Source organism: Rousettus aegyptiacus, unplaced genomic scaffold, assembly GCF_014176215.1.
Source record: "Rousettus aegyptiacus isolate mRouAeg1 unplaced genomic scaffold, mRouAeg1.p scaffold_m13_p_14, whole genome shotgun sequence".
Lineage (NCBI taxonomy): Eukaryota > Metazoa > Chordata > Mammalia > Chiroptera > Pteropodidae > Rousettus > Rousettus aegyptiacus.
This window is the reverse complement of record NW_023416289.1, coordinates 9,998,187-10,012,025: the sequence shown is the minus strand read 5'-3', so window position 1 is coordinate 10,012,025 and position 13,839 is coordinate 9,998,187. Positions and strand designations below refer to the sequence as shown.

Here is a 13,839-nt window from a genome sequence, read left to right as displayed (position 1 = left end):
TATTCCTTTCTAGCAGTTTATCATTTCCATTCTGAGAAAGATGACTTCTTTTCTATCCACATATCTTGACACATTGGTACCAACCTTAGGACATGTGCCCTGATCTGGGGACCTTGGCCTAATTCTGGGGTCTAGACTCTGAAAATGAAGATTTCTCTCCCCCTAGGAAGAAGTGCTGGGCTCTGAGGTTTTTTTTTGTTTGTTTGTTTGTTTTTTCCGTTTTTATTTAAACCTCCAGAATGAGATATAGGTACCTTTAAAAAAAATCACCTTTTAGATCTTTCTCTTTTTTGAAGGTTTTCTGGGACTTGCAGAGAAAGTAACCTCTTTAGCAGTAAAGGCTGCATTTATCCCTCCTTACTTCCTCCACCTTGTCCTGAGGGATTATGAAACATGCTACAGGATTCTTTCATTCTCAATCTCATCACAGCTTATTATATTCAGAGACTCAGCATAGACTTTTGAGGATTTCTGTTCCCCAGTTCTCCATGAAGGTCATGACCATTATCTCAATAGCAGCTGGCTCTAATTCTAGATTTGCTCTATGCAGTAATTCCTTGAATTCTCAATGGACCCCTCACGAGTGGTCAGCATGGATTTATTTCACCACATGCAGATGTAGGAAATGATGTGTTTCTCTAGATAGATCAGTTTTAATTGGGCTTTGAGCCTGCTACCCAGGTAGTAATAAATTTAATCTTAGTTGTGTTTGGGGTCCCTTCCCTTCTCTAGGGTAATATAGGAATCTGAAGACTTAGATGGTACTTGGGAAACAAGAAGAGGACCTCTAGTCCTCAGTTTATAACAGTCATCACAGAGTCGCTCAGTGTTCAAGGTCTCATGGTCCATTCGAAGGAGGACGGCTTTATCCTTTCCATTGCCAGGTGTGCACATGGGAGTATTTCTCCCAGCCATGAAGGCTTTGGTTTTTAACCTCCTCAGCATCCAGTTACCACCTCCTGGGGCTGCTGCAAAGGAGCAGGGCTGCTTGCACCTGAAGGTGAGGGGGCATTACTGGTTCAGCGCTACTGTACCCAAGACTCAAGCCTTCCCCACTGACCATAGCCCATAGGCCGGACTGTACTTGATGCTTGAAGGTGATGGGCATTGGTGGCTACTATACCGTTGGGAAAATAGGTTAAAATCCATGGTTTTACTGAGAGGGAAAGCTGGTGTGTGTTACACTCTCTGATGAGAAGTGTCCTCATCTGTAGACTAGAACCACCTCTAAAGCAGGAAACCATAAATATCAGCAGGACAAATGGCCAAACAATAGACTGAGCCATAGAGAAGCTTTTGTTGGAGTCAACCCAGGCCAAGGTGTTGTTGCACGTTTCCTTCTTACACTCTCAACCATGGCTCTAGTGCTCTATCGGAGGGCAAAGAGAAAGATGTGTGGTACCTATCTCTACCCAGCCCCCGACTCCCCACCCCCGCCCCTCCACATCTGGGAATTTTTTTGTTCTCTTTGGTTTTCTGGTGCAAAGATTGAGTTAATTATACTCCTCAATTCGTGGAGCATTATCTTCCTTTGTCCGTATGAGGCATTTTTTTTATCCCCACATCCTATTCCTGCTACCCTCCAAAATAAATGTAATGTTTATGAGTCCCATTATTTGTTTAACCAGTCCTTCAATCTACCCACATTTTTTTGTGTGTTATTGCTAGCTCTTTGATTAACATCTTTGTAGCTGTGTTTTTATTTTTATACATGGTTGTTTTTTAGGATTTATTCTTAAAGATAGGTATCATAAATTCCACTTGCAAGAAGTAACGGTTTCCTTTCTTTCTACAGACTGAGTGCTCTTAAATTTGCGTTGCTCTGCCCACAGTATAGGACTGATGCTCTCGTTACCTTGGACACTGCTTCCCAAATAGCAATAAAAAGGAAGCACAGAATGCTACTATATTCCTTGGAACCAGAACACACTGAACCCATTTCTTCGACATCTTTATGCTATATAGCCAAAGGAACCTGAGCACTAAAGTTATTAAAAAGAGTTATTTGACTTTGCTGAGCATATGGTTTTTATAAAGTCATTTAGAAAATAGTTGGGAGCTGGGACAGGAATTCACTGCCCCCAGGCTCTCATTGAGAGAGCTAAAGAATTCATTTCTCGTCATTGGTAATACCAGTAAAATGATGGGAAAATGGTCAGATGCCTTGGGAGGAGATAAAATTCAGTCTTTGAAATTCAGATGAAGTAACTGATAGCAGGAATAATGTGAACACACCTTCGGTGACATCAATGAGTAGAGGGGCTGGAGAGGGCTGCTTTTCTTACCCATCGCTAGTAATGTGAAGTGCTAGAAAGAGAAAAGGAGCTCGACAATCGCCTGTGGTTGACACAGGGAGCAAATTGGTATTTATCGGGCACCTGCTTTGTCCCAGGAACTGTACTAGGTCCTTGATCACTTTTAATCCTTGATGCATCTTTATGATGGAGGAGCTTCTATTATTTCTGTTTTATAGATGAAGGCACTGGCTTAGAGGAAAGAGATAACTCCCAAATTCACAGAGCCAGTAAACGATTAATAGAATCAGTATCCAAACCTAGTCCTTTCTAGTTCTAGATAGTGTTCTCCAGGTAACTTAACAGCTAAGCAAGTTTAAAAGAAACAAAATTGTCCTTGAAGTGTCAGAGGCTGGGTAAATGTTAAGTATTTAAAAAACAATCTGGAAACACAATTACCTGAAATAAAATACTTGTCTAAACATGCATAAAGGCTCAGGAATAAGGCTTTGAGAATGACAGGAAGCCTGGGAGGACTTCCGGAAGGACGTGACTAAAGAATAAAGTGAGGCCCCTGGTCACTCAGCGCAAGGAGGGACCACCCCAGGGTGATGGGTGAGACCATTCACAGGAGGATGGACTACAGGGGAGCCCTTTACAGTGTTCTTCATGGGGGTACTGGAATGAATCTCACATTTCTTGTTTTTCTTTAGGGTCTGTGAAGATCTGATGAAAGAGGAAAAGAACGAGACAGATGAGTTTCTCGAAGAGTGTGTTATTGATCCTTCTCTCCGAGAACGTCTTTCCATTATTTCCCGCACCTTTGAGAATCAGAGAAAGCTGATTCAGGCAGACAGCGTGCTCTTCTTGAATAACATTTTCACTGTCGAGCCCCTGGTGAGCACATGCATAGAGTCTGACCATATGGTAAATATAAGTGGGAATGTAGGGCTTATTTTGATGAGAGTACTCACTCTGGATTGATACAGTGAGTTCTGAGAGCATAAAGATTCCATCCGAAGAGGCTTATCATCACAATGAGACAATGAATGAAGGTTAATGGCAAAAATTCTCATAGGTCACATTTATAGATCACACTTTCTAGGGCACCAATCGCTGTTAAGCACCTTGTATGCATTACCCAGTTTATTTCATTCATATATATATATATATATATATATATATATATATATAGTTAGTTAGTTAGTTAGTCAGTCAGTTAGTTAGTTAGTTAGTTAGTTAGTTAGTTAGTTAGTTAGTTATAGTCAGACCCCCATTCTACAGTTGAGGAAATTGAGACCTAAAGCAATTTGATAACTTACTCCAGGCCAAGGGGAGAAATTTAACTCTAGAGCAGGGTTTCTCAACCTCTGTATTATTGATCCTTGGGGCCAGATAGCTCTTTGCCCTATACATTGTAGGATGTTTAACGGCATCCCACCAGATGCTAGTCGTGACAACCAGAACTATCTCTGGACGTTGCCAGATGTCTACTCTTGGGGGAAACTGCTTGGTTAAGAACTACTTTGTTCTTAATTCACTCAATAAATACTAACTACGCAGTCCTTGCCAGGTGCTCTGTGCGTATCAGGCATCGATGCGCAAAACAGACATTGTCCTCAGCCTCACTGTCTAGCTATTGAAAGTAGAGCCAGAGTTAGAATAGGGTCTGTCTGATCCCACAGACCAAACTTTTGAACACTTTGCCCCACTGTCTCAAAATGAAAGTAGCTAGCATCTTCCAAATTTACTATATGCTGGGTACTGTGTATCACCTCACACCAAGGAAGCATAGAATGATGTGAGGATAAAGACAAACAGGAGTTGAGAAAGCCCACGGCTAGTTAGAGCTGCTGGACTGTTACCATTCAAACAAGCTGGAGAGAAGACATGGGCACAAGGACACATTAAAATACAAGGTCATTTGTGGAAAATGCCACTGACTTGTGTAGACCTGTTGTCTTTATGTCTGCACTTCCAAACTGTTATTAAAGGATATAACGTAGTAAAGGGATTCCACAGCAAAATAAGTTTCAGAAACACTGGGTTCAATATCGTTTGAAATTTGCTCTAAGACTTCTAAAAGTCTTTCATGTGATAATATGCATTGTCAATTTCCGAGAGAAAACCTTCCATTTGGAGACCTTCTTTGGGACTATTGTTCTATGGGACCTGCTGTGGGAATCACTGGTGAAGACAGTCTGAGTCACTAAGTTACTAGGCTAAGGTGGTTGTTATAGACTAAAGTTAAGTTAGAGAAGTCTTCTTGAGAGCAGAGCCTTGAACTGGGTCTTACAGGAGGGACTTTTGGGGGAAAAAAATTGGAGATGTGCCATGGCATGGCTCATTCAGGTTACTATGAGTGAATCAGCTTTTTTGAAGGAAAGGGTTCATACAGGAAAATAAGGAGAAGTGGGTTGAGGCTGAATCTTCTCTCACATGAGGAAGCTGTCCAGGGATCTTCAGATTCAGATGTAATGGGTTAAATCAAGAGGTCAAATCATGACGAACATGCAGTCTTGGAAGGACAAGAAAGATACACATTCAAATAGGTCAAGCCCAAAGATGTTGAAAAAACCAGGAAGGCGTTACAAATCTAAGCAAGGAAGAAGCTGAGCAGAGCAAAGGCAAGGAGGAGCGACCGGTCATGGTGACCTTAGACCTGCTGGCAAAGTCCCGAGTGTAGACACTCTAAGATTCTTCCCAGCTGATACTTGAGATCCAGGTGATGACTGCTGTCCTGTTTCTCATACTTTTCTGGGAGTGGATGACTTAAGGATGGCAAACATCAGGGATCAGGAGGAGGTGGGAGACCCACAGGCAAGTCCTGTACAGTTCCGGTCTAGTTGAAAGACTAAGGTTACCTTAGATGTCCTTCTCCATAACCTGAAGCTTCTTGATAAAGATATACGTATTAAAATAGACCATTTAGTATGGTTGCTTTTGGATTCTAGATAGGAACTGAATTGGGCATTCTTATCATAAGGTATCTTTTCACCATGAGGAAGGAAAACACTTTTGAAAACAGTGACACACAAAAATGGTACCATTTAAATAAATGAGACTAATTTAGTTAATATTGTGTGAAAAAAAAATCACCAGAAACGGGAAGGGGATAATGATGTTTATAGTATCGTAATGCTTTTGTCTTCCATGTGCACTGTTCAGGTTTTCTTCTTACAATAGTATTCATTATTAGTAACCACATTAATAGTAACCACAATAGTATTCTGGTTCTTGACAATTTTTGCAAAACGAAGGCATGAAACTTTTCTAGAGTCTTCGTAAAGTTATTCTTGTCAAAACATCAGAACTCAGTGTCAGTTATAGTAAATTATTTATTGAGGTTAAATCTCCATTTCACCCCCTACTTAAAGAACATTATAGTTATATAGAAATACAGTTCTTGTGAGTGTAATGTAATCTTACCTTGTAAATTACTTTTGAAGGTATTTTATGGGAAAATTCTGCCATTTTATTAGCTTCTTGACCCAAATGTGAACTATGGCTAACTTCCATTGTTGGGATTTTGGTTTTCTGGAACAGGTAAATAAATGCTATAGTAGTTTTAGATGAGAGAGTTGGAAAAGGATTTATAGAAAAGATGAGATCTGAACTGTGAATTGGAGGAAGGGTAAGATTTAATTAACTGGAAATAAAGAATGTTTCCAGTTGGAGAAATTATGAAAACAAAGAAAAGGGAAAGTATTATTTTCATGGCATATTACATAACAATAAAACTACTGGGTTTTCTGGGGCAGGCAATCATGGAGAATAAAAAAGAAGATTGGGAAAGAGAGTAGAGGAAATCCGGGCTGCCTGGTCAACCTGTTGTGCTGTAGCCTGCAGGCTGTTGTCCCCCACAGTGTATTTCTGCAAACACTGGATGGGCAAGTAAGTTTGGGAAATTCTGATTCAAGAAAAAACAATTCTTCAAGTGGTAGAATACAAGCAGTATTTGCCCTTGGCCATAGACCCCTTCCCCACACAGTATGCCAAGGGTATCTGAGACTGACTGCAGGGCTCAGAGCAGAATCATGTGTTCAAGGTGTTTCAGGTCTGTTATCCTAGTAGTCATACGTGGACCAAGTCAGAGGAAGGTAGATAGAAAGTGAAAGGGTGGGTGCTGGTCAGGTAGGGGAAATGCACTAGTACAGGAAGGGTCAGGGAGACTGACCATCTACAAGTTCAGGGTGATGTGTGAGGATGATGCTGACCTGGATGGCTGGCCTGGCGATGGTTGGAAAGCAAAGGAAATGGCAGATGTGAGAGATGTTCATAAGAAAGGCATTAAAGTGCTTTCTGATTGACTAGTCATTGAGAGTGAGACATGGTGAGGAACGATGTGTCTCCTCAGAACCTGAATAGAGTGGAAGGGAGAATTATGATGTCTTTGATAGAAATTAGCAAGTCAGGAGTCCTGGGTTTAATTCCTAGCTTTGCCAATAGTGAATGTGACCTTAAATAAGCCATTTGATCTCTCTTGGCTTCGGTTGCATTGTATACAAAATGAGGATTTTTTTTTTTCTTTTTTTAAGGGTAGGACACTGGATACTTTTTGACTCTTAAGTCATGATTCTCTATTTGGGGAACAGACTCTGAGCTCCTGAAGGTCAAAGAGTGCCCTGTCCTCATCTGTGCTTCAGACCTACCATAGTGCCAATTAATGGAGGAAGGAAGGAAGGCAGGAGGGAGGGACAGATAGAGGGAGGGAGATCAGTTAATGATGATGAGTTTGGTTCCGAACATGTTGAATTCGAAGTGATAATAGATGTCCAAAAGGTTTTGTAAATGCAATCATTAATTTGTGGGGGAAGCAGTGAGGAGTGGAAGTCAGATGTGAGAATCTTACAGAGTTCTTCACCAAAAGGCATGAAAAGCAGATGGATATTCCAAAAGCAGAGCAAAGAAGAAAAGTCGTAGAGGGCCCAACACAGCGCACGGGTGCTCAGCTTTCAAGAGACCCTGCAAAGTGAGAGGCTGTGAATTCACAGAGAAGGATGGCTGATTGGAGGCCAGCCCGCAGAGAGCTCATCAGCCTATCTTACATGCCTTTCTACCCTTGTGGTTGGTTCACCACTATTTTCTACTGAAGGGCTCTTCTGAATCTTGCTCACGATCAGATCAGTTATGCCAAAACCACTATTTAATTTCTGACAGTTGAGCAGTTGAGCTATGCACCAGCAGTTAATGTTTTTTTTAGTAGAGTATATTTCCTTTTAATTAGCTTCTCAATATGAGTTGAATTCACAGTAGAAAGAGAGATTAAAACCACACAGTGTTACCTATTGATCTAACAATCGATCTGTAATTGATATCCTGTTCAAAAAATAAAAATAAAAGGTTGATCCTTGGGGCTTAGGGACTGCCAGCTTGTGTGTCCACTGAAGAAGGACATCGTCTTCTAGTGAGGTGAACTTTAGAAAAGGGGAAAAAAAACAAACGTTACTTTAGTATCTGAAAAGAAAGAAGAAATGTTACGAATGATATACTTATTTTCTCAGACCTGGGTCTGTATATCTTCGTTCTTCAAATGAGTCAGCTACAACCACGGTTGGTTTAGCTCTTGTTGTATTCTCTGCACACTGTGTGTTTTATGGGAACATTGTACCTATTTTAGAGGTTTTTCCAATTTAGAGCAAGTAGATTCAAGATGAAGAGATCAGTCAGTGTCCCTAAAATGCCCAGAGGTATGATGGGGTTGAATTTAATAAAATTTTATTAATATAATCAGGTGAGAAATAGTTCTATACAATGCTATAAAAATGACGGACTAAAACTCTAGAACTGAATGTTCTCACTCTGTTCTATAACCTGTTTACCCTTGGCCCCTGGTGAGCCCCATTGTCTTGGCTCACTTTCTTTTTGCTCATTGTGCTCATTGCATAACGTTCCCACAGGGTCCGTTGTTTGAACCTTGAGGAGCTATACCCAGGGCATCTCGAGTACTGAGGTGGTAGCAGAGGACAAAAATGGGAGTTTGTCTTTTGAGAGATTCCAGAGGTGCTCATTCTCAACAGAAGGTATTAGGCAAGGACCCAGAGTGACCACAGGGAGAAGGGAGTCCTGGACAGATACAGGACGGAGGTCCAGAAGGACTTTTTTTAGCTTGGTAATTTGTTGATATTCTAATAGTAACATAATCATCATTCTGGTCATTAAAACATGCGGAGTATTACTATACTGTTGATGTCAAGTTCCTCATGTCAATTCTTTTGATACAATATCTTGGAGTACTACTGTAATTAGCCCAATTTTTTTTTATTTACTCCTTACCTAGGATAGAATAATGATCATTTCTCAAGCCGCCTGTTTCTGTATCTTTTTTCTTCCTTTTGGGACAGAATTGTAAAACTGAGTCTATTAAGCATGTATTGTGCCTTCCAGAAAAGCAAGTTAAATTGACTACTTTCAGAAATATAATATTGTATTATACTAGATAGACTCAGGCTGTACAGAATTTTGACAGTCTCATTTTGTTATATCCTCAGCTTAGGTCTCTTGGGTACTCTGAATGAGAGAAAGTCAAAAACAAAAACTACAATTCTGAGAGTTGAGAGGCAGAAGAATATTACAGGACAAAAGGAGAGAATTAAGCTTTTGATTTCCATGGGTGTCTAGGAGCCCTCTGCGAAATCACAGCACAGGTGTGCTGGCCTTGCTTCTGAACTCTGGTACTGCTGGCTCAGGTCACACTTTTAAGATGCAGCAATTTCCTGAATGTTGAACATTTGATATTTTGTCTAAAAAGAAGTCTGAGAATTTAAAAGTATTTGCCCAAACTGGTCTTAGCCGATTGACTGACATCAGTGAGTAGGGAAAACATTTCTGTTTCTATTAGCAATTGTCTTTTCCATCAAAGAAAAATTCATCTAATATCCCTGAGAAAGCTTCAGCTTAATTTAACTAAAACTTAAAAAGGGAGAGAAACTTGATTTCTTTATGACCATGTAAGTAATAGTAAACCGTGCTTCGTCATTACCTAGGCCTCCGCAAAACACGAGGTTCAGCAATTCAGAACTTAAAAGCACAGCTCAAATTTAGTTTACTTTATTTTTTCCAAATCGGCCTTGCATGTGAGCTCAGCAGAAACAGGTTGGGTGGAAGCCCAGATGGCTACCAAAGAGGAAACATCTAGCTTTTTATGCAAACCCTTTCTCCTTCTTGTACCGTTTGCCATTGAGTCACATTGCAAACGTGTGGGAGCTGACTCCTTGGAAATGGACACCAGAAAGGAGAAAGGACAGCGATCCACTGAGAGCAAACTGTCCTTGACAAGTCCCAGCTCTTCGTGAGTCCTGTTTTCCCATTCTTCAGCACCTCTTTATTTTTCTTTATCCTCTCAGATCTTTGCACTTGGCCAAACCCTTTCCAAGTGTACTGGTACATTCACTATTGTACCGGAGAACCAGGGCGGGTGGAAGGAGGCCTAGGGAAGTCTTGGAAACAGCAAGGTTCCTCATGGCTCATTAAATAAGTTGACACCCCTCCTTGTTGGAAGAGACACAGATCTGTTCTGTCCAGAGGAAGGGATGAACATCATATACAGCTACCTCAGCTCTATAAAATCCCGTTGGAATTTTCACCATATATGGGTTAGAGTGTTACAGCCCAAATAGAACATACCTTCTATGAAACTTCCTCTCACAGATGACCAAACCTTAGACCCCTATCTTAGAAACTTTTCTGGTCATTGTCTTGAGAATTGAAGCTTTACCAAATTCACTTTCTTGTCTGAAGAGATAAGGAGTAGAAAAATCTTCTTGTATGACATGTGCCAATTAGATCTTTTCTCACAATGATGATTAGCATACTTTACCTTCAATTTTTTGCTTGCATTATTTTTTCTATTTCTCTTTGAGACAAATTTTGTTTACCCTGAGTGACAATAAAGAGAGCCATAATTTCTCTCATTTACCCGGAAGGTTCTAGAAGAGTAATTGTGGGTAGTGAAATAGATTGTAGCTTCTAATCAGTGGTTTTTTTCCCCCCAATTGATTGATAGAAATTTGACTTCTAAGAGGACATTTTTATTTCTCAAGAGAAATTCTTTAAATTTTTCTTAAATATGATAAGGTAGCTGAAAGTATTTATGTAGTCAAGAATATTTTCATTTCAGTAGAACAGGTTGGAATTTATTACACATTATAGCTGCTCTCGAAGTCATTATTCACTAACCTTGTCCTGAGCTGACCAGACCAGGCCCAACCAGGATAGCTGGATAAAGATCTACGAATGCATTTCTCAGGAGCTGCAAAATACTAATGTAGATTACGTCATCCAAAAGAACCTCCTGTGAATCACCTTCCAAGACACCTGAACATATGAGCAGGCAGGGTGTCCTGTTATGTTCACGAGACAGGAACACCAAGTCGTGCTGGCTTCATTTAGGTCTGATTATCAGTCGTATCATTTTTAAGTTCCTTCTGGCATTTTTTTATGATGTGAGAAATGTGAGGCCTGACCTTTTCTTATACTTGCTGTGGGGTTCAGGATGTTAAAGAAAAAAATATTATAGAAACGCAGCTCTGCCACTTACTGTTAGAGTGGCCTTGGGTAAGAAACTTAACTTCTCTTTGCTTTGGTTCTCTCATCTTTAAAATGGGTACAGTACTGCTTTACATGGTTGTAAAGACTGAGCTAGATAGTAATGATGCATATCAGCACTTAACACAATGCCGAGAACATGAGCTCTCAGTTAATGGCTGCAAAAATTTTGATTTAGATTGAAATATGATTCAATCTCTTGTTAGGTTAGAGACATGACTGGAAAGTATAACACGTGAGTAGGCAAAAGTTTGGATCACTCTTCTCAATATTAAGTTCGGAATTAAAATAATGATTTTAAATGATAAATATAGGTATTGAGTAATAGTATAAAGTACTTTCCAGAGAAACCAAGTAACTTATTAAACTTAAACGTAATGTAACTCTGTTCTTGCAGTTTGGGTTTCGATTTTGCAAAAGTTGTGAGAAATAACCCTTCATTGGAAGGAAGGATAAAAGAAAGGGAGAGAAGGAGGGATTGAAGGAAGGAAGAAGGGAGATGGGAAATAGAGGAAGGGGAAGGAAGGTAACTTTTAGGTACATGTTTTTCTATTTAAGGATTTTCAAGGGAGATTTTTAAAAGAGCCCCTTTAATCATTGCCATTATAACTTTTGGAACATTTTTAAAGGACGCTTTTGTCATGATTGCATTAATGACCTATCATGAACCAGTGGCAGTATGTTCAGAGATAGCTTTCAGAAAGTCTTGTCCATCTGTATCCATCAGGTCACTTGTTCTTGTCCCAGAGGAAACATGAAGTTTCCATTGCCAGTAATATTTAAATATTTGGGTAAAACCATCATATGGGAGTTGGCTTTAGACCTGAAAATTCAAAGTTGATTCCTACTAACAGGCCACTTGATTAATAAGTGAAATGCTGTTATGAATCTGGGGGGTGGGGAATGAAATATGACCAAGAAGGACGATAAGTACAATATAATTGAAGGTCATTTTGACAATTATTTTCAACAAATAACAGTCACATGCCGATTAGATCCCGTATACTTCATCTCTCCTTGGGAGAGGGGCCATGTATAGATGGCAAGTAGAACAGCCAGGGGTTCTGAGTGGTAAGGGTGGTTTCATAAGACTGAGAAGGCAGGATATTGATGTCACAGCCAGCAGGGAAAATTCTGAATGTTTTTGTTTTCAGAAATGTAAGAACTGAGCAATAAAGAAAGAAAAATTTTTTTCAGAGACATGAATGGCATGGATGTTAATATCAGAAGTGTTGGAGAAGTAATATGAAATGTTTCAAAGATATATATGTGAAAGTGAGTTCATTTTAGGCCAACTGCCCGTTTCTGCGGTTTGCTTTCTCTGATTTGCTAGAAAATGCTGTATTGAGTTTTTGCTATAAAGAAATAGAGGTTATTTAATTTTTATTTTAATCGCAACTGAAAAATAACTGTCCTTGTAGATGTTCATAATTCCTTCAAATGGCCTAATATTGACGGCATCCCTCTGTGAGAGAAAACTGAATGACCACACTTCTGATTTTACAGATCCTCATAGCCCTCTTAATACACATTACCTGATACAAGCTCAGGAGAGGCTTTTAGAATAGGAATGTCCTTAAATTATCTCCTGAGACTCGATAGAGCTGCAGGTTACTAGCAAATGTCACGGGCACAATAAAACAGCTGCAGCCCAGGATAAGGAAGCTCTGAGCCTACCAGTCGCAACCAGTGGGCTCAGATTCCCTTGCACTGGTCTTCCCTCACCTAGCAGAAGGGCGTCCTAGCCTCAGGGAACCTCCATCTCAGATGGTCCTCTCATGGATCACATCTAGACATCAACAGTGCCTCCTCTGGGGAGATTCTGGTTGCCTCTCTGGAGCATGTTTATCCCACCATTTTCCAGCCCACCAGTTCTGATCATCAGACTTCTTTGATGATGGGGTATCCAAGATGTGTTGCCTTCTTGTCTACACATGGACCCTGGATTCTCTTGTTGGGATAATGCTTTTGAAAATGAGCTGGCCCATCCCAAAGCATAAGGCCCTTGAATTTGCCTGCATGTACTGAGCTTGTCTGACTTCCAGTGGATCATTTTGGGAGATATTTTCTGCCACTGGGAAGGCTTTTCTAGCAGTTTTCTAGGGATCTAAGATGGCTACTCTGGTCAATTAGTTTGGATAGGAACAAGTTAACTATGTCCAGTCTACACTCCTAAACAAACCCACCAGGGGAATACATTTGCCCTGTGGGTTAGAAGGAAGCCCAGATTTCAGTCATTCCGAGGTAGAATACTTACCGATATACCAGTGACCAGATGGACCACCCCTTCTGCTTGGCTTTCCTAATACTCCAGATCACTAAGACATCTGCTAATCAAAGGGGCCAGGTATTTGCCATTTATCAGAAGGGAACAGATACTTGTTTCAAGGTTTGGAAAAGTGCCATAAATAAATGGAAATGCCTAAATAAATGAAAGTGCTTTAGAAATTGCTTATTCCTTGCATGACCTCAGAGGTTCCTGTCAGCTCTAAAACTATATGACTTTTGTAGTTCCAGTTGAGGAAAAAAATGGCAGAAACAGGCTGTAAAGATGAACAGGCACATGCTAATAACTACACAATGTGCAGAGTGAGTGGATATGACTGATTCTATAAAAATGTTGAGCGCTTACTATGAGGTACCTCTGATTTAGGTCCTGGGGATAAAACACTGCCTACCCTCTTAGAGCCTTCATTCTAGCTGGCTAATCTGGGAGGCGAGAGCTTCGAGGATCCACAGGACGCTCACGCCCTCACTGCTGTTTCTGTACTTGTCATCATTCTGAAGCCTGAGAACCACACTGATCAGGCTGTTACCTTCATAAATAAATCCAAATTGGCTCTTGTTTTCTATTTTCCCCCTCTTGTTGGATGTCTGCATTTTAAACCATTTCGTTCTCTGCTTGATTCTTTATTCCCACACTATGTTCATTCCTACCCAGACTGGAAATAGAATATGTGTTGGGAACTGTCTGAAATTGGAGCCTAATTATTTATCTCATTGTCTTTCTTTAGTTTTCTATTTATGTGGCGGGTACGTTTATAGATTTTGGATGTTT

General features: G+C 40.2%; 1 protein-coding gene across 4 annotated transcripts in view; it reads left to right on the top strand.

The window, feature by feature from the left end:
- HYDIN (HYDIN axonemal central pair apparatus protein) overlaps positions 1–13,839 on the top strand; it is a 310,335-nt gene that overhangs the window by 94,331 nt on the left and 202,165 nt on the right. For 3 of the 4 annotated variants that reach the window (XM_036231381.1, XM_036231382.1, XM_036231383.1), the window contains one exon: positions 2,948–3,161. In XM_036231381.1, the coding sequence (XP_036087274.1) occupies positions 2,948–3,161 (214 nt within the window). The remainder of the gene's footprint in view (positions 1–2,947; positions 3,162–13,839) is intronic. The other variant, XM_016164411.2, reaches the window with a different exon arrangement.